Genomic DNA, 25,128 nt, shown 5'->3' with positions numbered 1-25,128 from the left:
CATACCATTGGCCTCAGCCCATCAATCCAGCCTGTCCAGATCCCTCTGTAGAGCCTTCCTACACTCAAGCAGATTGACACTCCCACCCAAGTTGGTATTATCTGCAAACTTACTGAGGGCGCACTCTATCCCCTCGTTTTAAAGAGAACCAGCCCCAATACTGAGGCCTGGGGAACACCACTTGTGACTGGCCACCAACTGTATTTAGCTCCATTCACCACCACTCTTTGGGCCTGGCCATCCAGCCAACTTTTTACCCAGTGAAATGTACACCCATCCAAGCCATGAACGGCCAGTTTCTCCGGGAGAATACTCTGAGAAATGGTGTCAAAGGCTTTGCTAAAGTCCAGGTAAACAACATCCACAGCCTTTCCCTCATCCACTAAGTGGGTCATCTTGTCATCAGCAAGAGTCCCAGTTTATCTGATCTTTTAAAGAAGTATAAAGCTGGAGGATAGGGAAGAGAGCAAAATCATCCTTAAACATCAGGTTTGAGCACTGACCCATAATCATCCATGATGTTTAATTGCTACTGTGATCCCTGGCACAGTTTTGGCTTTCCCAACCAGCTCTCTCACAGACAGCAGCATGTGCCAGGGGCAATCCCAATAGGCATTTTGGGCATGAGTTGTTTTTGGATGTTGGGAGGGACAAAAATTGTTTATGTATCTGGGTCAGGTACCTCAGAACCAGAGAGCTGGCCTATTTACATACTAGCCGTTAGTGAGTGGATAAAAGGGAGAGCAGGGACAAAGATTTGCTGGGGAGGAAGAATCCTTAACCATTACAGAGCTTGCTTTGCTTCATGGCATGAAGTGCCAATGCAACACACCATCTTTTGACTGACTATGAAACAGATACTTTGACCTAGAATGTCTGCTAATAACCAGACAGTCCGTACAGTTGTTACTGATCTAATGCCTAATATGTTTCCTGTATTTTCAATAAGAAATTAGTCTTAATTTATCATTTCAAAAGAAGCTCCCATAAAATTCTTCCACCCAACTGTTTAGTGTTTTAATATTAACTACCTTGGCAGTCAGCACAGAGACATGTGAAAACCAAGATATTTCTTCCATGTAAAAGGAAAACAGAATAGCAGTATGTCCTTTACACTGAAAAGGAAAAGCCCTGGATGTTCAGGTTACGTGTCTTTCAGCATTTCTTGTTTTCCTGCCATGGGAAGAAGAGCACAGGCCAGCTTTGCATTTGTCTGTCACTCTGAGCAGTTTGTCTGGGACTCCATCACATTTGGCTAGTGAACAATTTAAACGGCTAGCTGACACCTCTGATCTTGTTTGCCTCCCTGCTGACTTCCCCACAAACTTGGATGTGCCAGGAATTATTGTCCCTAGTGGCTTCATTCACAGGTTTCATGTCAGAATTGTTGCCAATGCCACTGAAGCCTGTTTCACTGAGTTTCACTGTCAGTATTTTATCTTCCTGAAAGAATTGTAAATTGTTGCAAATCTTATTTTACACTGTTTTTTATTTAAAAACATGTATTTTGTACAAGAAAGAAAATGTTAGAAATGGAAGCCTCAAGGAGCAAGCAAAGTTTAGCTGCCATACATAAAGCAGAGTAAATCTTTGTTTCTCTAGCGTTTATTCCACTTCTTTCCTGTTTTGCCTTGCAGCATTGCTAACTACCCCCTTGGCCTTGGATTGAACAAAGTCATTGTTCTTGTAACAGATGATTCGCAGCCCAGCCCTCAGGTTGTGAGCAGCTACAAAATCACAATTTATCGAGAGGACCGCCCTAGTCTGCCTTTGTTTGATGACTATATGATGTGTGGGTTTGTGCAGGTATTGTCTCTGTATTCTTTTGCTATACAAAGTAATAGGGAATTTACTGGTTTCTGTTCATCCAACGGTATAAATTAGCGTACATGGGCCAAAGCTGATGTACAGTCAGTTTTGGTGAGATTAGAATCTGAATTCTAAATGCTATAATTGTATGAAATAGAGCATTTGCACAACATTTTGGATATAAAAGGTAAGTCCAGTGTAAGTACCTGTTACTGTTACCGTGTATTTGAGAACTTCTGGTTAATTAATCCTTACTTTGGTCAGCCAAAACCCTACCCATCAGAGAGCTGTTGTTTGCTTGTGAGAAAACAGTCCCTTGGTACTGCGCAGTGGGCAGACCACACTTTTCATAATTATGTATCTATGACATTGGAAACACGGTAATCCTTTGACCAGGAAAGATAATTATGATGATGGTGTTTCTATTAATGTTCAAGGCAAGCACTGCTAGGTAATTTATGAATTAAAAGTGTTTATTCTAGAAGGCCAACAAACACAATGGAAAAAAAACCACTGATGATTCTGAAGGAAGGCATGATTGTTGCTTACATCACATTTATCTGCATATAAGTTTGGGAATGCAAAAAAATTACTCCTAACAAATAACAATCCTTAGGAAGCAGTGGGTCCCTTGAATAAAAAAAAGGGTGGGAATCTGTCTGATAGGGCTAGAAAGGGGTTGGGGGAGAGGAGCTCAGGCTAAATTAGACACAAAATTGAAAGAAAGATAATAAAAGAAAGGAACAATGAAGTTAGTGAAGCTATGATGATAAAGATATTCTTTGTAAGGTAGAAAACCTAGGACTCAGGCTGGAGCAGAGCTGTTTGGATTCCGAAGTTTGAGGACTAAACATTGGTACTTGGCATGGTGGGCAAAGATAAGCCAGTCCATTCAAAGAGGAAAGTGACATGGTAAATCATAATCAAGGGCAGTGCTTTTGTCTGTGGGATTTTAGGCAGATTAAAAGATTTGGTGGGTTCATTCTAAATATTAGAGCATCCTGGAGGAATGTGTTTCATCACAATTAATTCTGGATCCAGGAAGCAGGATTTTCAAAACCATAGTGCTGAAACTTTCATCCATGCTCATCTCAAATGTCTAATCCTATCTTTATTTATCTTTATGAAGATCTTTATATATCAATATATCCATTTTGTAAAATTTATTTCCCTTTTCCAGTTTCTTTCTATACTCGGCAGAAGAGGTTAGGAGACCAGGGTGGGAGAAGGCGGAATGTTTTATATGATGGGACAGATGAAGAGGGATTTTTTTTTTTTTTGTGGAGAAATAAGAGCTGGGGCTTAAAACAGGAGCCAAAGAGATTATAAATGTTGATAGCAAAATGTATGTTGACAATAATTATCTCAATCTGCAAATCAGAACTGTCAGAGAAAATGCATGTAGTAGTCATAGCCTACTGACTGCTGATCTGAATACCTGATTATGGTGCTGTCTGGCCCTCTACCTGTTCTTTGTCTCTTCTCTTACACTTATCTTACAAGCTCAAAAGGTCAAGGACCATCTTCTTGCTTTTTGTACTGGCTCAGCACTAGATCTAGTAGTTGCTACAGTAAAACAAATAAAACCATATAATACCTAAGATTTCAGTTCGGGTGTATAGCAATTTGCCTGACACCTTAGGTGTGAATTAGTATGAAAAAGAGAGTGGCAACAGGTTGACCTGGAGTTACATTACTAGGAGAACATACTGGCTGGAAAGATGTGAGGAAAGCTCCCCTTGTTGCCCAATTTGGGGCATGTATCTGGGTGTAACAACAGGAATTCAACCTCATACACATCCTCCCACACTACAGTTTACACTGTTGTTAATGTTTTATGATAGTATTTATGAGACTGAGTATGAATCTTTGAAGCACTGTGAAGGCAAAGAGATCTAGAATGATAAAAGTGAAAAGTGTTTTAGAAGTTGCTTTTGATTGAGTTTCTGCTCATCTGTGAATAACTGCTCTCTAATTAATATGATTGTTCAGACCTAGGGAGGACTTCAGGAGTTTCGAGTAAAAATGAGATGAAAGGCATTCTTGTGGTATCTAATGAGGGCTGTGAAGACAGAGTATGAGATTCAAAAACATGTTTTTTTAGATGTGTTAGAGGCAGACTTATCACCGAGTGCAATTAAAAACAAATGGAGGCTGGAGCTGGAGACAGAAATGGCATTCTACAACACTCAAAATCCTTCATTTTTTTTTCCTTTTTCCCTATTTGCTAGAACAGAATTTATTATTTTTTGCTTAGAGTGATGTTTTTTATCAATACAAAACTCAGGTCTTAACTACATTACGTTCTGCTTCTCATACCAGAGAACATTATGTGCTCTTGTAGGGCGAGTTAATACACCCTGATCAATGGCATGAATGCTTGTTCTCTTAGTAACAAGACACCTGTTTGGGGAGCAAAAGAATAAATACAGCGTGAACTGATGGAGTCTCCTTTGGACACTTGACTAGGCACAACTGGGATCACACATGGGGAGAGAAAGGTCACTGACAGTGGTGTGGTCTTTCTCACAGAAGGCTTCAGTTAAAATTCTAATCCAGCAACTTTTTTTCCTGACTTTCTTTTATGTTTAATCCCATTAGGATATTCAGGTTTCACTGCAAGATGATACTATAAGGAAGGTTACAATAAAAAGACAGAGTGCGGGATGTTGTTTCCAGTCTTCTAACAATTCTCATGCAGTTGAATAATCCTGGATTAATTTCAAGGCTATTGAGTTAAGAAGTGTGTGGCTCCAAGCCTTGCAGCCCCTAAAAGGGGAAAAATATTGCCCCCTCTACTTTTTGATAGCAGCTATAATACCCTCATTAAACCCAAATTTGTAGGGGATAAATTGTGGCATCCCTATGACACGTTCAGCAGCTTTGATTGCCTTTCGTTGTGTGTTCTGCATTCTGGCCGTATTGCTTGGATTGCAAATGGAGAGGTTATTGGTTTGTGCTTTAACTTAATTTTGTGCAATTATTGACAATATTCAATTAAGTGTCCTTGAGAGAAGCGGTGCCATTTCATTATCACCTGTGAAGCTGTGGTACCAAGATAGGCAGAATACAAAGCAAGCAGCAAAAAACAGTGAGCTCTTAAGATAGGGGTATCAGCATTACCCTCAAGTGAAAGATCCCAGACTACATACCCACTGTCATAAAGGACAAAATATTTTATTCATTCTTGCACTGCCCATTATCTTTAAAATGCAAACAAATTTATCTATGCCTGACTCGAAATGTGTGGAAGCTACCTCTTTGATTGTTAATCTTTGCCTAGTTGCAATCATGGAAAGTAAGTGGTGATGGGCTTAGGGAACCTTGTTTGACACTGAACTTTTGCACCTATAGTGTCCTGCTGCCACATGTTTCAGGTTTTTTGTTGGTTTGTTGTTTGGTTTTGGTTTGGGGTTGGGGTTTTTTTTTGCATTTTAGTAATACAATTGTTTATTTGGTTTTGCATTTGCATTGTGAGTAATGGATAATTAATATTATATTTTATAGCCATAGCGTGTATCATTCTTTTTGTCTGTGTATTTGCACAAACGTGAAAAAGTACTTTTCAAAATCAGTGCAGTGCAGTGGGCTGATGCTCTGGCTGTCCTACAGCTTTCTCAGGTCTGAGAGAATGGACTTACAGGAGAACAGCTTTAAAAACTTTCCTGATTATTCTTAAGTACTATTATCTCTTATATTTTTATAAACCCTTTATCATATTAATTTCCTGGAGTCCGTATAGCCTAAGAAGTCCAACAAAGCTGATAATGAGATACTGGTATAGCACTGCTGACTGTGTAACACCAAATGGCTGCAATGTAGCTGGCAACAAGGTGCCGGCAACAAGATGCTGATTTCTCTTTCTGTCTACTAAACTTCCATTGATTATTGTTGCAGCAATTAAGACCTAGGCCTAATATAAGAACTATATTTAACTTTACTATAGTCTTTGAGGGGTAGAGATGAGAAAACCCTTTAGAAAGGAAGAAGGCTTTAAAAAAAAAAAAAAGTAATTTCATTTTCTTATTATGTAAGATATGAGAATACTTGTATTTTTTTGAGCTCAAGTTATAAATTTCCCAAGGAAAATGAAATGCTTTTACTTCATTTTAAACTGTGTGCTATTGCAGTTACAATGCCTTTCATACCAGACAGTACAAGTAAAAACTGTCAGTTATAGAAACATGAATTTGCCTAGTGCTTTCATGCAAAGATTTCGAAGAACCTTGCAAATAATAAATAAAAAAAAAACCAAAAAAGCTTAGGAAAGAAACTAAGAACTTGTCTTGTGGTAGGATGGGCTTAAAGCATATTAGGAGAGGTTTGAAGCACGTTAGTCTCTTCCATATTTCCCATTAGCTGCATTAGATTCAGTGCGACCCCCATTACAAACCTCCCATCTCTTCTGTCCTTAGGACATTGTGGGTGCCACGTGCAGACTCTCAGGTTTTGGAGTGCTTGTTGTAGCAGTTGCTAACCTTCTTGGCAGTTCTGGGTTTGAGTGTCTTGCTTGCAAATACACAGAAAGTGCATCTCTGGAACTGAATATACAGCCTCATTGTATCAGCAACCAGACTATCTTGTTTGCAAAGTTAGCGTGAAATAAAAGAATATCCATTATAGGGGCAATCGTGCATTGCATTCTTTAGTCTTCTCAGATCTAGAGCTGGTGAGAATTTTTTTCAGTGTTTTTGAATTTTTCAGAAAACAAAAAAAAAAGTCACCAAACTTAAAAAAAGATCGTTTGAGTCCATTTTTTTTCTTTTTTCTGTTTTTTAAAAGCTTTCTGATTATGAACAAAAATATAAAGAAAAGCATATTCATTCTTCAAAAGAAGCTATTTTGATTCAAAGAGGGTTACTTGGTGAAAACAGATTAAAGTTTGAAAATTATATTGGCATAGCTGTTAAGTTAGAGATTTTAGCTATTGTGCCATCCAGAATGCTAACTGTATTTTCGAGGAGGGAGTGGCTGGGACGAGCAAAAAGCTCACTCATTATTAGATCTGGAATACTCAAGCCTATACTCTAAATTTTCTTCAGAAACACTGGTGAGTGCATAGTATGACAGTCATTTTTTCCAGGAGCAATGCCAACTTAAGCATCCTTTTCCCTCTCTGCAGCTACTTGTGAACCAGATGACAGAATTATTTTTTTTTTAAATGGACTAGTTCCTAGGATAAGGTTCCCAATCTCTCTATGGGGACACAAGGGAAGGAGTAGGTGCAGGAGCAGAAGTGAGCAGTTGCGCATGGAAGAGTGGTAGTGGGTGCTGCTCAAGGCAGCTTTGGCTTTCTTCATGAAAGAAATTTACATGGAGACTGGTTGAAAGCTCTTGCAAGTGAATAGTTACAGCTGTGCAGAAAAAATCCAGAGACCTGGTTTTAAATGAGCAGGAGCTTCATGTTTAGAAATTACAGACGTGATTTATGGGTGAAAACACACAAAACACTAGAAGTACATCTGCATTGCTATTAATCTATTAAATAAAGTGTAAATTATTTGGGGTTTTGTGTCCCTGCAACCCATTCACCAGGAAAGACAAAGCAGTATTCACACAACCTTGAGGAGCAAATATGTAGCAAACTGAATACAGTTAAATAGGAGGCATTTCAGATGAAAGGCACGAAATGATTAGAGAGCTAGTACAGAGAGACTGCCATACAAAGCAAAGTGAGGGCTTATATCTTCAACTGCTGTATGTCAACATGGTTCAATTAATTTCCGGGGAGCAATTCCAAATTACACTGATGGAGTACCTGTCCTGACAGAAACATATAGCTAAATTCTCTTTCATTATATATGCCAGGCAATGCTAGTGAGTGAATTTACTTGCATAGAACTGCTGAAATTGTTAGTAGTTTTCCTAAACATTCATGGTCAAACAGCAGCTCAGGAAAACCTAAAAACTATTTGGAGGGGTTTTAAAATATTTAAAGTTCAAGGGACGTATAATCACCATTCACTGTAAGTATGAAGTGAACAAGCACCTAAATCTAGTAACGCAACTTGGTGCTTCTAAAAAGTATATTTATGAAGATATAGAAGGTGGAAGTATAAATAATAAATACACTGAGCTAATTTGCAAGTAGAGGGTTAACTTCTGTGTGCGTCTCAGAACAAAATGTTTTGTAGAGTCAGCATATTTTGGCTCTGTCAACATCTACACCATTGGGGAGAGAAGGCTTGCCATGTTTTCTTAATTATAACAAAGACTTTTGTGATGATTTAAAGCACAGCTTTGCAGATGAGTCAGAGGAACAATTAACCATTGTGATGGATCTTTACATTTATTCTGTTCTGTGCTGAGGTCCTTTTGGATGTCAGCATCAGAAATGTGGCTGGTATCTTGATCAGCGGCCAGTACCTGCTGCCTTAAGGAAAAGTCTCAAAAGCTCAACAGAGTGCACGTTTGTCCTTTGGGGGAACTAATGTAACGTTCTGGGTTTTCTCTAGAAATCAAACACTCACTTCTTTCACCTACACAGTTGACTTCATACGTAGTCTGCACTATCATCTGGTAATCACGGGTTCTCATAATCACTGTTCCCTGTCAGACATCTGCTGAGCTCTGCGCAGGCCATAGAGAGAAAATGGGCACAACTAGGGCATAAGGTGGGAAGAACCAGCAAAAGAATGGGTTTGGCTGTGCTTCTACTTAGGCGTCTCTATCTCTAAGCATGGAATGAAAATTTGCTTTAAAATTTGATTCTGCATCTCCAGTAGGCTGTGCCGGACTAAGACCATCATTGTGCTCTCCGGCATTTTGGGGATGCCGCATTACAGAGTCCAAACTTTGAGACTCAAGTCCATGTTGGGTCCAGCTGCATGGAGAAAAGCGTATAGTATTCCAGTTTACTGCATTTTGCTTACACTCCTGATTTCATATTAGTTGTACTTAGTCTTCTCTATATAGCTAAGTTTCCTGTTTAACATGTGATACAAGATTAATACCAGATACCCTCCAGGAAAAGTCTGCAAAAGTATCAGGCAGAGACTGAAGAGAGCGGATGTTTCCATGCAGCAGCTACATTTGTCATTATTACGATGCATTGTACGTGGGAAATGGTGTGTTACTCAGATCACTGATGGATAACTTGCCACCAGTGCTTTAAGACAATCCATGTGGATGCTGATTTAGCGATTCAACAATTTTAAGCCAATAATGACTGAGATGACTACCCAACTAACTAATTTTGTTTATGATCATTAGCCAGAGGAAGTATTAGGTTGCTACAATAATTAGCCCCTGAAGAGGTAGAATTTTTTAGGCAGCTTTCAGCCTTCTTTTTCCCTATGCTCCCTTTCCTTGGGCAGCACTCTTGTAGTTAAGAACTTAAATCAGGAGCGATATCGCTCTTCATCACAAGTGAATTTATTGACACCAGCTAGCGTTGTTTGTAGCACCTCCTACCTCAGCAATGGAAAATTTAGTACCTCCTCACCTTCCTTTCCTTCTTCTGTGTGTTTGCAGTTTAGCACAGTCTTACTAGGAACATCCCACCTTCCTAGACACTGTTAGGTGACTCCTGACTTGAATGGTTATTTTGCTATTATGCTGCCACAGAAAAGTGTCAGTAGTATATCATTATGCGAGGAACAAAACCACAGAAGATAAACCTCAATGACTGGGCAGAGCAATTCCATTCTTTTGTGTGTTCAGGTTGTTTTCCCCCTTCATACAATTACTGATATCATCCCATGGGTGTGCATAACACATTAAAGATAGAGAAGATGAAGATCTGCCCAGGAACTAGCCAAGCAGAAACTCAGAAGTGGATGACTAAAAATGTTAGAGAGGCAAATTATGACCTGTATCATTACAACTGGTCAACAAGATCCAGCTGGTGCTGGTGGGGTGTGTAATTGGACATTTCAGCCTGATGGATGCCTTGCAATACCTGGTCCCTAGGGTGCTGCAGGATGGGGAGATGCTGAGACAGATACAGTGCTGGGGATGCAGATTCTATCTCTGAGCCCATCAAGGATTGCTAGTACAGACTGGACTGGACCCAGGTTTTTCTGATTCCTTGCCTTTAACCACAGGATTGAAATGTCTTTTTAAATAATAGCAGTGAACCCTTGTGGGTGGCTATGAAAGGAGACAGACAACAGTAAATGCTGGGTAGGCAATTCAGTTCCTGGGAGAACACTGTTCTCTGGGAAAGCTTATCAGAAAAGCTGTTTTTATACAATTCTTGTTAGCCATGGGGGTTTTGTTTGCGCTGAGTTATCAGGCAATCATCCCACATATTTACAATAGATTTTTGCTTATGCTCCTTTTTTTGCTCTTATTTTGGGCTGTTTCAATATAATACAGGCCCAGTCACACCACTGGAATCAATTACATTTTGCTAGAGAACTGGTAGTAGTAACTTCTGCAGAAGACTCCATGTAGCACAGACTTTTTTGTGCTTATTCTTGTTTCCTCTCCCTGCCCTCCACAGTGATTCCTCCATGCATTTCTCCACTGTGGCCCAGCTTGGGCAGGAGAAGTACTGCTTGATGGATGGAGGGAAAAGAGGGAGCCATGTGCTTGAATCACCTCAGCCTGAGGCCAGCCTAGAGGTTGAGTGCTTGGAGGGGGAGACCTGACCCAGCCTGACTAACCACAGAAAGGTTGCTTCCTTCTGGCTGCCCCTGCTTACAGGAGGGCACCGCTGGAGCCAGACCCTGGGCAGGCAGAGAGCGCTCCTGGCATGCCGCCCTGGCCGGGTGCTCTTGAGACGTCCCCTGTGCACTGTACTAATGATATCACCTTGTGAAGGCGCCTGAGATCTCTGGAAAGGAACAGATGATGTACTTGGGGACTCTCAGTCACCCTCTTACAGCTGTTTTTTTTCCTGGGTTCCACAGAGAACCTAGCTTTAGCTGTCTCAATCACCATGGTGGGCCAAGCTCTTGCTTTCAGGCTTTGCATTGCCTACATTAACTGTGTTTAATTAGGGAGTCAGAGTGTAGTCCATAATTTTGCCATGCTTCCGTTTTTAACTACGCAATATCAGGATATAAGAATTAACTACCCAGTAAAATGTAAAACCTTACAAGTCTTTGGATGATGCAGATAAGTATGAGAACTGCAAAGTATGAGTTAAACAGTTCTCCTTTAGGAGCTCCAGGAAGTGCAATGATACCTTTAAAAGTACAATAATAGAAGCAGGTGGGGAGGGAGAAGAGGTCATCCAAAGTTTCTGAAGCCTCGTTGAAATATTTAGCTTATGTTTTGGGTAAATAGCTGTGTCAATGTTAGCATTCTGTCCATGTACTTGATTCATGGAGAAAAAGTTCATTAATTAGAAATAACTTGCACTGTATGACAGCACACAAAGTGTTACAATCATGGTCAGATGATCAGACTGTCATTTTATGAGTTGCAGACAAATCGGTACATGCATATGGGCAAAGTATTTGCAAAATACATGTTGTGCATGCATCTGGGGTTTTTTTTAATGAATGGTCATCGCAGTTTGTACTGAAGCAAATTATTGTTACAAGGTCAAACTTCAGTAGCTTTGTGTGGCACACCAGGGCTCTGTGGTGCCTCGGTGATGTTTTTTTGTGAATAGTGGCATCCGTTAAATTGCTGACACAACAGTAGAGTGCTGTGGAGCTACTTGTGCTGGCTGTGAGCAAGCTGGTGCAAGTACAGGGAACAAACAAGGTGCCACTGCTGCATGGCACCCAGCTAGTCCAGCTCCATGTTAATGTGATGTCATGGTTTCTGGTACATGAGTTTATTCTGTCTGCAAGACTTTCTGTCATGCCCTTAGACATATCGTGAGGCGCACATGGTAAAACTGACTAAAGCCAAGTTTAGGGCACACAAAATTTGCGTGTTGCTTAATGCACAGTTGTGCAAGTACACCTCAGCTCTTCCAGTTCTGAGACTCTCCAAGCAGACTGTCATTCGGATTTAGTGATAGCTCCTGTAGCAATTTTTGTGATGTGCATAATAGTAAAAGAAGAGAAAAATATCCTTAATCCAAGCCCTTTGAAGAGGGAGAAGACTCCCATTGACTGCAATGTACTTTGGATCTGACTTAACTAGACTTATTTTATTAGCATGTGGGGTCAAAAAATGAGCCTGCAGAAAAGAAAGTATGCCTATCTCCAGAAATAATAGCTGCACTTTGATGGTCTCAGCTTTTGATACTAGTGGAAATTATTGGTGACATTTTGCCATTACAAAGCTGTAGTGTGAAGTAGAAGGTAAAGGTTGTTATGAAGATGATATAAGGGGAAGAATAATGAGTCGTAGTAATGGCTTAATAACCCTTCATAGTAAGTTGTCTGGTCTTTTAATGATAATCTTATAATTCTGATTTGGTAAAATAAAAGCGAAAAGGGTAGTTCTGCAAGTCAGCCATATGGTAGACTAGAACAATAGAGATTGAAGTGATTTATTGCTGCACTGTGTAAAGGCTATCACCTCTTCCGGCTGTATGCTCACAATGCATATTTGAAATTCAGATTTTTTTCCCTGTGCATGATGTTGGTTAAGAGGATGGGACATGACTGAAATCCTGCTGTGGGTTTCATGATTTGGCATAGAGGTTTGACCTTTTTGTGCTGTGGCACCAATAGTGGGTAACTTACTCAAGCTGCCACATGAAAGACAGGAAATGGGATAATCCCATATCTCAATGAATACTTGAAACAAAACTGAGACCTGAAGGTTTTAGAGCAATATGGAGCAGTCCTTGCATTCTGGGCCTGTCCCAGATAAAGTAGAAAATTTGCTCCCCCTTGTTTAGAAGCTTGAGAGATGGCGTGCTTCATGAACTGGAAAATTATAGAAGTATTTAGCCTAACTCATGTCTTTAACATCAGTCAGAAGCAGTTGCACCTAGGTCACAGAGCCTTAGATGTTTCATAGTTTCATATTGTGGAAAGTCAGAATCCAACTTCCTTTCTCAAAGTTCGAGAGTCAAATAAGGAAATCAGCGTTCTTGATTATTTTACTTTGTTCCTCAGTAGTTTCATCTTGTAGAATGTTCTTAATTGAGATCCAAAATAGAAAGTTGATTAACTTCTTAGATAGTCAGATTCTTTTCTGTGTCAAGTTATAAATATATGAAACAGTTATTACTCTTTTAAATAATGCTGGTGTTGGCCTATGTCATGCCTAAGTAAGACAGTGAAAGCTTATTGCGTGGCTAATCATAGTTTAATTGTTCTGATTTTGTGTTTAACAACTTGATGAAGAGCAGTAAAATTAATAATTGAGAAGTATTTACCATGCAAGACGAGCCTAACACTTGAAGGACAACCTTCTGCCAACATCAGGAAGCCAATCCTCCACTGCTCTTGTTCCTTTTGGAATCAAGGTAGATATAAAACACAACCACAAATATAGGACAAAAAAGAGACTCAGATTTGGTACACTTTACTTTGTAAGTATCTTCACTGAGAAAATCATCTTCACAGTATGTATCCATGGCTATTTCTGTAGCTGTAAAATTGTCTGTATCCTACAGAGAACTGTTATTCTCTTTACCTAACTGTCTGCAGTTTGTGTTTCAAAGCTGAAATCCAGCGCATTCACTATTGACAGTTCAATCACTGTATTATTTTCAGTTCACCTCATACACTGCTCTCAAATTCATCAGAAAATGTGAAATAGCCTGTTGAATTTTCCCCTTGATGATACCGCAATAGATGTGAAAGAAGACCCTTCAGCATGAGGCTTCCTAAGTGTTAACAGATCATGAAAATTGGCAACAACTGTTGTGCCGAGTATCATAATCTGCAAGAGGAGGGCCAGCAATTCCACAGTGATGAGAAGAGAGTGCTTGGTGTTTGAGCTGTGGTCACATTTGCCTTTCAAGTCATTTGGGCCTCCGTAACACACTTTGTGGGAGAAGAAAGCTAATGCAGCTGCCTTTGCTAATCAGTCAGTATGACCCAGCCCCTCGGGGAGGCAGGCAAAGGCAGATACATACTGAGACACACAATCCTTGCTGATTAACAGTGAAAGCTGGTAAAGTTACTCTCTAAGCCTGTCTGGCCCATCAGCTCCAGAAATGTAATTTAGATGATTATCTACATGCCCATTAAACCTTGTGACCCATCGCTAGTCTGTTTGAAGTTTGCCTGCTTAAACTTGCTAATAGGAAGAATAGAAGGATTAACTCAGAGGTCATGAAATAAGAGAGCAGCAAAGAAGATGACAAAAGAGCAGAGGAAACCTTCCTACTGCATGTATTTGGTAAGGACAAAGAACGACAGTACCACGATCATCTCAGCAGATACTGTTACTTTATGGAGCAAGCGAGCCATCTGGAATTCAGGCTATTTAATACTTTTTTTGTGTGTGCTTTCAACCTACTTTGTTTAGCTGCACAAATAAAATGTGCTACCTGCGTGATAAATTTTGCCAAGCATTTACAGAACATAACACAACATATCACAAAAGAGCACGGAATGACTGATACATGATAAGTGTTTCTGATTCTGCTCAGGGTTACAGTGTGTAGATATAAACAAGGAAGTGCTTAATTTAAATCAGTCACATCAGAGTAGTCGCAGTCAGGTCAGAATCAAGGCCAGCCTTGTTCCCTTTAGGGTAAGAACCTCCAGCCATTACAGGTGCTTGTGAACTTAGAGATCATCAATGAAAAGCTGGTTTTTAATTAGTCAAGTTGAAACAAATATTTATAATCGTCTGCATAAATTAGTCACAGGATATTGCAATAAAAACGGTGACAGGTTAAAACTAAATTGGTAGAGAAAAGGTGGGATTCATTGCAGAAAACAGAATGAAATACATGACTGCCTCTGTAAGGGTGTCCTGGGGGTCTGACTAGTTACTGGAAGAAAATGAGCTTGAACTTTAAATAGAGTCTGAAGGTCATTTACATACTTTTGCATATGCTACCACTCTTGGAATGAATCCTTGCCCTTTTGCTAAAGACACAATCAACCTACTTGTTGAAAAACATTGGCTGGGGCATATTTCACTGCATCTCAAAGACGACAAAACCATTTCACTACTGCTACATTTGGATCCCTCGGTTTTACAGTATGAGACCCCTTTATAAAGAATTATTGTGGTCTACTTTGCAATACTTTTGGTACATCTAATTATTTATTTATTTGTGTGATTCTTGTTGATATAGTTCTGCTTAAATGTAGTTCTGTTTCTTATTTTATTGTGTTGAACCAACCATATTTTCCAGCTGGAGCATCTGTACATCTCGGACTCCTTTCATTTACATGCATAGCTCTTTATGACAGCTAGTGGGGAAAAAAATAAAACAGCATTCAGTGCTGGGGCAACTCATTTTAGAACTCGAGACTTCTATTTTTTTTCAATGTTTTTAGTATTTTATTTTTTTTGTGGCTGATACTAGAAACTCAGATACTGTTCTGAAATTGATGCCTGTACTTTGTAATAAAATGCATCCATTTAAAAATTCCACCATAAGCATCACACTGAAGCTGCCTTGCACCTTAATCTTAAGTATTCAACATTAGTGTCAACCGCAGTTGGGATACTCAGTCTGAAACTGTTAGCCTTCGTGTGTTGACCACACTGGAAGTGGTTCTTACCTTGTAAAATATATTTGCCCAAAAGTTTTAAGAAGGAAACAAACTTCTGTTGCTGATTCTGAGTCTTTCATTGAGTGGCATGTGCTCAGCTGCTTTCAACCAGACTGCTTCAGAGGACAGAAGTTATTCATAAATCTCATTCCATTGGTGTTGTCTGAAAAATATAGTAGATGCCAATATCTGCTGGGAAGCCTTGTAGAAAACAGATCAAAGGCTTCTGGAGTTTATTTAAGAAGGACCAGTTGTGAGTGGCTTAATGTCTAAGTGTGGCATGAAAAGTGAAACAGCCATGACAGTGAGCCACCGTACACAGAAGTCCTCTGGGCTTCAGTGAAGAATTTGAGTAATATGTGGTACAGGTGGGCTGATGTCTCACCCTGTCATTCTGTTATTCCTTTGCCTCTAAATGAGCATTGCTCCCTCTGTCTAACCCTCTGAAAAAGGTGAAAAATTCTTCTCAAAGAGACTGCAGAATAGAGCCTTCTTCACTTACATACAGTGAAATGCCCGCTGAAGATATGTTGTCTTCTCTAGGTCGTTTGGTTTAAATAGTCTGTGAATCTGTGTAATTCACTTAACCTGTGGTCAGTGTTCTGGCTAGCATTTTTTCTCTCAGAGTTGTTCAAAATGAATAATACCATTTGGTGTATCCCTGTTCCAGGTGCGAGAAACTGGCTTATTTTTCATTAGAATTATGTTTTATTTATGCCTAACCCTCCTATGTCCTGCAGGATGCCTTAATTTATAAAATACTTGGAGACGGCTGCAACATCCTCAGTTCTTACCGGTCATAGGTTGGAATACAAATATTGCCTGTGCTTTCCCGTGGAAGCATCGGTCTTATGTTTTAGGGATTTCTTTTCTATTCATTTTTGTCCCATTCTCTTCTTCCTTCAGGCATTTCCTGTGTGACTGTTTTTCCATCATGGATGGCAACTACAACAGCAAAAAAAGAATAAAAGTCTTAGAATAACCCCAAAAGGGGTTAAAATTTTAAAGAAGTGGCTATTCTGTTATTTCAAGGTCAACCCTACTCCTTAGTCAGCTCTGTTTATTGACCTTAATGGGATACTAGGACATAAGCCCTTTCCTGGCCATACCATGCTCTGCTGGGAGAAGGGTTTAGAACTGCTTCCAGTCACTGAGACCTCTTAGCCTGAGTTCCTCCAAGGAAAGGAAATGCTTCATCAGGCCCATTCCCAACTATTGCTTCTTTAGCAATGAAATCACTTTACAAAAAGACCAGGGAACCTCCTGGGAACTGCTGTGGGAAAAGGATCCAGAGAGAAAGGGAACAGGGATCAGTTGCCTTCTTGTCACATCAGAAACTCAGTGTCACATCTCACCCCAAGATGCTGAACCCAAAGCGACTGGGACTGTGCATACTTGCCAGTTCTGTGTAAGTGCTTAGTACACTGAACCTCATTTTTACACCTTAATGCACCCAAGTGGCATTAGATATCTGTGTTTCAGTACCTGTACCAAGCCGTGAATGTTTTTGTCTGGTCACCTGATAGGTTAAGGTAATTCCCATGACTTGTTGTTGATATATGAATTTCTTCTTTGAAGCATGTTCTCACAACTCAAAATCCCCACTGATACCGCTTCTGATACCTGTCTCAGTTGTGCTGTACCTTTCCTGCTCCAACAGCCTTGTATTTTTTATGATATTAAGCTACAGATGAAAATGAAAAAAAGGGATTGGAAAAAAATTTACTTGAGGATTTGTCTTCTTTTAATTAAAATAAAAACATTCCTAAGTAAAAGTATTATGTAGTTTGCCATAACAGCATTATCAAGAGATGCAATGCTTGACAGAAAGGTTGCATATTTTTTGTTTAGTGGCTGCTGCTGCTTTTTTTTTTTTTTTTTTTTGAGACAGACGTTTGACACTTCAGAATTTTATTGTGAGAGCGGGTGGATATGATGGAAATTGGTTATAATGTTACCAAAAAATCTCTAAGACCTGCCAAGTAAATTCTAGGCAAAAGGGAACGCGAATCGAAAGCAGGAACTGAACAACAATATGGTGACAGAAAAAAGACACAGAAAATATTTGAGGAGAGCTCTAATCCCCATGGCTTGATGAGGTTTCAGAGGGAAAACATGAAGATTTAGTGCATTTTTCTGCAAAGGGGTATGCACGCTTAACTTCACACACTGTGGACATTTCCACTGAAGTCAGTGGGATAACTTGTTCTGAATAATACCATATGTCTCCATCTTTGCAGGCCCAAAGTCTTAAGCCGAGTTTATTAAGTCTGGGATGTGTATAATTGTATCCATGTTCACATTTGTCCAGTGCTAAAACGGGACAGTCAGTATTTATATAGTCTTAAAACAGAAACATACTTGTAGTGCCTATTAATGCTCATGACTTTTGTCTTCTAATTCTTTTTGCTCTTTTTCATGATTTCATTTATGAAAAATGACCCAGTTCTTTAGATAGGAAAAAATAAATGATCTATCTCAATTTTATGTGAATGATTACATTAGGAATTCAGAAAAGCAGATTCATTGATTACACGGAGCCGTTGATAAATATCAAGGTGTTGCTTATATATGTACAGGGCCTGAATCCTCTCTTCTGAACTAGTTTTACACTGGGATTTCCTGAAGTCTTTACAAGTTGATGGAACATCATAATCTGCTAGAATAATCAGAACTAACAAAGAAAGGCTATATCCTCTTCTACTTTCTTCCTTTTTGTCTTTCTGTCTTTCTGTTTACATGTCCATCAATAACATTTGGTCACTTTCTTTGGGCAAATGTTTGTGGAAAATGTCTGTTAGTTCCACCATTAATGTTCCTTTCACAATGAAAAAAATGCTAGTTTTCATTGACTGGTAAAGTAATAAAGTTTGAGCAAATGTTTTGGGGGAAAACAGGTCAAAGACATGTAATTTCAGAAAGTACCTCTAGTGGATTTACAGTCTATGTGTCCTTGGTAAGTAGGGCAAGTAATCAAAGGACAGAGAGAAAATTGGATTTCTATGTTTTGTGCTGGAGTGACAGCTTTTCTCTTCTAAGCATCATAATTGGGTAACTATTCAGACCTTAGGTTGTGAATATCTTTTCCACTCATTTATGAACAGGGTAAAAAAGTACTCAAGTATATAGTTACCTTGCATGTACCTTTAAAATTTCTCCCTAAAAGTATTTTATCAAATATTTATTAAATATTTTCAAGTATTCTGTAGCTGTTTTACTGAAGACAGAAAAGTATACTCAATGAAAGCTTTACCTGATCAAGTGATGATCGAAGGATTTTTTATTTTTAATAGTAAAATGGCTTAAAATATTACACGGCGCACATTATGTGTTTTGGCAAATATGATTTTATGTTCTTCCTCAACATGAGCTCAACATGAGCTTTCATTTGTCAGAAATCTGCAAGATACTCATTTTTGTTATCAAATCAACCACTCCTCTTACTGTTCCTTTTTGTTTGCAGTTAAAGACTTTGTTTTCCCACTGGCAAACCTTTGTATTCTTTGCAGCGCATGAGTTGACAAGCCTAGCCTAGGAGTAAGCACCTGGAATCCTCTAGCTGATTGTGCAACGAGAGCAAAGGCTGAACTGAGGTCTTCAGGAGGATCTGGAAATTCCATACTAGAATTTGAGAAAAAATATGCAGCAAGAATTCTGTATTTGTGGTGGATCTTAGGAAAACATCCAAAAAGTGTGGATACATGATGCAGGACTGTATTTTAATCTTTGCATTAAAATCTTAGGATGTGACTTCTCCATTCTTTAAAGGGTATGGAACTATTTAGAGGAGGGTTTTTTTAAAGCTAAAATTCAAATTTTGTGGCTGAAAACTTGAAATCTGAATGAAAGCTATAGGCAGGGCCAGTCATGAGCAGACTCCCTGCCTATGGATGTACATGATAGGTCTCTGCAGTATGCATACTGTATACCACTAAACAAATGGCAGGAACATATGACTGAAGAATTTATTTGTGTTTCGGTAACCTTGAGATCAAAATACTCTAGATGGGTTACAGGGACCAAAGGAAAGTACTACAGTTGTCTCTACAAGCAGCAAATTAGCTGAACAGAATAGCCATGCGAGAACAACATCTACAGCAGTAGATCTCAGTCCCTGGCAGGTGCACTTACACTGGTATTTCAGTATTTTATTTCTGGTATTCAAAGCTTCTTGTCTGTGATAACCTCTGCCACTGCTGCTCCCTATTCACTTGTGCATTTACTCTTCCACTGTAATATTTGACTGCTACAGAGGGTTGGAGAAACTAAAGTTCGTGTTTAGAGCAAAACTAACAAAATAAAATCAGTAACAGTACAAGATTATGGCACTTTGTTTCTCCTGCCTGAAGTTTTGTAGGACTTAAATTTTCTTCTCTCTTTCTCCCTCCTTTTTCCTTTCAAATTTCTCACTTTTGTAATTTCCTTTGAGAACTCTGCTGTATTTTGTTAGAAGGATGTACATAGGTTGAGGGAATGAGGTTGCAATTTGCTCTGAATGAGCTGATGCTCCCAGACATCCGCCTCCCCTTCGGGAGTACGTACAACATTCATCAGCTCAGTCCCTGGCAAAGTTCACGCACAGGTTTCGCTCTCACAAACCTTCCAGTTCCCCAGTTGTAAGAGGAAGGCAGGCATCAGGAAAACTTTCAAACTTGCGATAAGTTGGGTGTGTCCCAAGCAGAACTGGAAGATGACTACAAAAGACTTGTAAGGTCATCTATGTCAGGTGGTGAAACCCAGAACAGAGTGAGCACCTGCACTGATGTCCTTTTCCCCTGGTTAAAACCAGGATTGCTGCGCTCTTAAATATTGCACCAAAGCACTGACCACTTTAGGGGCTGCTGGTGGACCACGTACCAAGGACTTTGAGAGCTGGGGTGTGAGGACATGGCCTGTGTATCCCTGGCTAAGCAGTTACACTAGTTGTCCAGTACTTGCACAGAGGGAGCTGTTCTGCTTCCTGGCACCGGAGCCCAGGGAAGGCTTCTCCACAATTTGCTTGGCAGAGTGCTAAGACTCAGCTTTTTGTCCCAAGCCAACTCTCTCCTGCTAAAGAAAGAGAAAATGCTCCATAAGCTTTTAGAAATAGGCAATTCCCAGTATTGCTTAGTCTCACATTCAGACAGAGAGCAGCTGGTGTTATAAGGCAATGCTACTTGCCAAAAAACCTTTAAGAGAAAAATGTAAAAGATGTTTATATTGAAACATCAGCTAAACAGCAAGCAAAGCATTGTAGATCACAGTGGGAGAAACTTGCATTATGTATTGCTATTAGCAGTTCTTAACTTGCAGTAGGCAGGGTAAAATACCCCTTTTTTTTTGTTGTTTGGAAAGAGTTCTGAGGGATGAGAGGGCGCTCGGCTCACAGAACCCCAACCCTCTTCAGTCCCTTTGAAAAGTACATTTTTGCCTGTACTGATTTCAATTCGGCACTCAACTTTGCCCACACATTTCAGCGAGATTTGGGCACATGACTAGGGTGAATTTTCAAAACAAATAATAAACATCCAGAAGTCTTTTGTAAATATGTATGATGACTAGCACATATTCCAAACGACATGAAGGCAAATTCACACTGTGAGACACGGGGCCTTGAAACTTCCAGCAGAGAAGCTGACAGTAAACTGCATGAAATTCTTGTTTGTCAAAGAAGGGAAAGTGGCAACACAGGAGGGGCTTGGCACAGTTTGTTGTCTTTATTTTACTTATATTCATGCATTTCTTTTCAGATATATTGCACACTTTATGTTGACACTATGAAGCAGTTTGCTGTAATCGCTAATATACTTGCATTTTTTTTTTCTTAAGCTGTTTTATATTTTTTATATTTTATTGTTGCAAATGAGGACTGAGCTCGCATTGAGCTGTTGCTGTGCCAGTCTGGCGTAACGCCACCGAAGTAACTGCAGCTATTGTAAGTGAGTACAGACCGTGGGCTTGTGCATTTTGCAAAGCATCTGGAAACTTTGGTGGATCAGAGCCAAAACCGTAACTCATTGTTATTGCTCTGATTATGTGATGATTTTATGACCTATAATATCCCATTTTCTTAACAGCAGTCTTTTAAATGCAAACCTCTGGGAACGGGTCTATTTCTGTCTCTAACTTTTGTTTGTTGCTAGCTTGGGTAAGGGTGTTATACTGAAGACCAGGTAAAATGTATTTGTTAGACTTTGAATCTAGTGCGTGAGTATGATGAACTTTTAACACATTACATAAGCAGTTCAGGCATTCTAGTCAGCTTCCAAAACAGGACTGAGGGCATCATAATACACCTGACATTAAATCAGAAAAAGTCATGAAGGACCAAACAATTCATTCACTGTCTGAAAAACTGAGATACTCCCCTTAATAATATAATTTGTCTGGGAACCTCAGAATTCCCATTTGAAATAAGCACACCAGAAAAATGGAATAAAAAAATTTGAATAACTTTTTTATACCTCTGCCTGTCTTTAGGAGTATAAAGAAACTTAACAGATATTTGCTGCTTTGCATGTTTGCAGTGTTAACCCTAGGTCTGAGACAGGATCAGACAGGATCAGTTATTTTTATTTGATAGGCATTTTTTGGTACGTGGATTTTCAGAAATAATCCACAAAATTTCACATTTGAATTATTGTATATAGCTAAGTATTCTATTAAAATAAACATGGACTAAAGCAAAATGGGGGTTCAATGGAGGGCATAAAAGACTTTTATTATCACCTTGGAAAGTTCTACAATAATTCCTTTGGAAATTAGTTGATGCATGTGATAATTAAGTTCAGAAATACCAATTCATTGTCTGTTCAGGCTTTCAGTTTTTCTGCCCCTACTTTGGCTGTCGGATGTCCAAAGAGACTGTTTGTGACAGCTGGGTCAGCAGATTGGTAGTTAAGCAAGTTGGTGATTTTTTTTTCATAAAATGAACCTTCAGCCCAAAATTTCCTTTTGCTTTGCCCCAAAATAAAAAGAATATCAGCTCCCAGCTTCTTTGTCTTCTGCCTCTGGCCCAGTGTTTTCCTTTCTTCCTCATTCTGAATGATCTTCTCCAGTTGTTCCCAATCTGCTCCAAGTTACTCTTTATCTATGTATCAAAATAGAGAGATTTTTCCTCATAAAGCTCTCTTCTCTGATGGGAGAGAAGAATTGGCTTCCTGGCCTATAGTTTACCTAATGTTTCGTTGGTGGGGTGAGGTTCAGATGGCCTGAATGCATAGTAAGTACTGCGGTGTCCTCCTCCTGTCTGGCTGTAGACCTTCATGAGAAGTGTGACACCATCTTAAATAATTCTAGTAACTCCTACTGATCGCCTTAATGGATCCTTCTGAATCATATTCTGGTGATCATCCTGGATCAAAATATGTAAGTCACTAGTCAGTTATCAGAGCAGCTTTCTATTATTGGTCTATGGAATTAAGTTCTCAATGGTCCTAAATCGGTATAGTTGTCCTAAGGCATCAGAGTCTGTAATTTGATCTCTTATGTAGATGGATGATGGATTAAGGTACAAAAAGGTGGTTCTCTTACCTCAAATATCATGCAAATATAACTTCCAAGTCAAGAAAAATTCGGCTCATTTGGGATTTTATCCAAGACAAAATATTTGTGGCATCAAGCAGATGTTAAAATTTGTAATTACCTTTTGGACTAAACTGTGAGTGAAAGACAGTTCAGCTTGCTCAGGGCTCAATTTGGAGGGGTTTGTTGGGAAGCTTCCATGGAGGATAAAGGAGCTAGCAAGTGCTGGGAATTTTTCAAGAACGCTCTCCTGGAAGAACAAAACCAGTTCATCCTCTTTAAAGGTAAAGGAAGGTAGGTGGAGCAAGAGACCCCCTTGGCTTCTGAATCTGCTCAAAACCAAAACAGAAGTGTACCAGAGATGGAAAAGTGGGTGAATACCCATTGAAAACTACAAAAGCATTGCCAAGGCATGCAGAGATAGAAAAGCAAAAGCTCAGCTCGAACTGATATTGGCCAGAGATGCCAAAAACTACAAGAAAGACTTCTTCAAGTACGTAAACAATAAACAGAAAGAAAATATTGGCCTGTTGTTAAACAGGAGAGGTGAATTTGTCACCAACAACACTGAAAAGGCAAAGGTTCTCAGCACTTTCTTCACCTCTGTCTTTACCAGCACTGTTGGGCCCCAGGCCTTGGGAACAAAAATCCAGGTTGATGCAAACACAGACCCACTGCCAGTGAAGGAAAAGTTGGTACATGAACTGTTAGAGGAGCTCGACCCCTTCAAATTGATGGGCCCTGATGTTACCCACCTGAGGCTGTTAAGACAGCTGGCTGACATCATTGTGGGGCCACTGTCCATAATCTTTGAGAAGTTGTGGAGATCGGGGGATGCCCCAGAAGACTAGCAGAAGGCTAATGTCATGCCCATCTACAAGAAGGGCTTAAAGAAGGATCCAGGAAATTATAAACCCATCAGTCTTACTTCAGTCCCTGGGAAAGTTATGGAACAAATCCTCCTGGGGGCTATCACGAGTCAAATGAAGCATGTGATTGGGAAAAGCCAGCATGGATTCACCAAGGGCAGATCGTTCTTGACAAACCCGATCGCCTTCTACAACAAAGTAACCTGCTCAGTTGATGGGGGGTGAGTAGTGGACATTGTCTACCTGGATTTCTCCAAAGGTTTCAACACAGTCTCCCACAGCCTCCCCCTAGAGAAACTGATGCATTATGGTCTAGACAAGTGGTCTGTGCGGTGGGTGGGAACTGGCTGACAGGCCACACCCAGAGGGGGGTGGTTAATAGCTCCTTTTCAAACCGGTGACCTGTTACAAATGGGGTCCCCCAGGGATTGATACTGGGCCCAACGCTGTTTTATATCTTCATAAGTAATCTGGATGATGAAATCAAGTGTACCCTGATGAAGTTTGCTAATGACTCCAAATGGAGTGGGGAAGTGGACACTTCGGAAGGGAGAGCCACTCTGCAGGAAGATTGGGATAGGCTGGAAGAATGGGCTGACAATAATCTTATTAAGTTCAGCAAAGACAAGTGTAAGGCCTTGCACCTGGGAAAACATAATCCAGGAGTGCAGTACAGGCTGGGATCTACCCAGCTGGGGAGCAGCTCTGTGGAAAGGAACCTGGGGGTCCTGGTGGACAAAAAGCTCAATATAAGTGAACAGTGTGCTGCTGCAGCAAAGAAAGCCAACAGGATGCTGGGTTGCATCAACAAGGGCATCACCAGCAGAGAGAAAGAAGTCACTACCCCACTCTACTCAGCGCTTGTCAGGCCATACCTGGGATACTGTGTTCAGCTTTGGTCCCCACTATGCAAAAAAGATGTGGACAGACTGGAGAGAGTCCAAAGGAGGGCCACAACGACGTTCAAAGGACTGGGAAGGCTGAGACAAGGCTGAGAAGAAGGTTTGTTCAGCCTTGAGAAAAGAAGGCTTAGGGGAGACCTTATCACCATGTTCCAATAGCTAAAGGGTGGCTACAAAGGAGATGGGGGACTCCTTTTTTACAAGGAGTCACATGGAAAAGACGAGAGGTAATGGGTACCAGTTACTGCAGGGGAGATTCTGACTGGACACAAGCAGAATTTTTTTCACAATGAGAACAGTCAGCCATTGGAATAATCTGCCCAGGGAAGTGGCAGATTCCCCATCACTGGACACTTTTAAGATTCAGCTGGACAGGGTGCTGGGCCATCTTGTCTAGACCACGCTTTTGCCCAGAAAGGTTGGACCAGATGATCCTTGATGTCCCTTCCAACTTGGTATTCTATGATTCTGTGATGACATTGTTCACAGATGGAGGCTCCAAGA

General features: G+C 40.0%; 1 protein-coding gene across 1 annotated transcript in view; it reads left to right on the top strand.

Annotated features, from left to right (window-relative positions):
• The window catches only part of CPED1 (cadherin-like and PC-esterase domain containing 1), a 147,778-nt gene that overhangs the window by 75,103 nt on the left and 47,547 nt on the right, over positions 1 to 25,128 (top strand). Inside the window, 1 exon segment of the mRNA XM_009883673.1 lies at positions 1,638 to 1,806. Within this exon segment, the coding sequence (XP_009881975.1) occupies positions 1,638 to 1,806 (169 nt within the window).

Source organism: Charadrius vociferus, unplaced genomic scaffold (genome assembly GCF_000708025.1).
Source record: "Charadrius vociferus isolate BGI_N301 unplaced genomic scaffold, ASM70802v2 scaffold43, whole genome shotgun sequence".
Taxonomy (NCBI): Eukaryota; Metazoa; Chordata; class Aves; order Charadriiformes; family Charadriidae; genus Charadrius; species Charadrius vociferus.
This window is presented reverse-complemented; position numbering and strand designations above follow the sequence as displayed.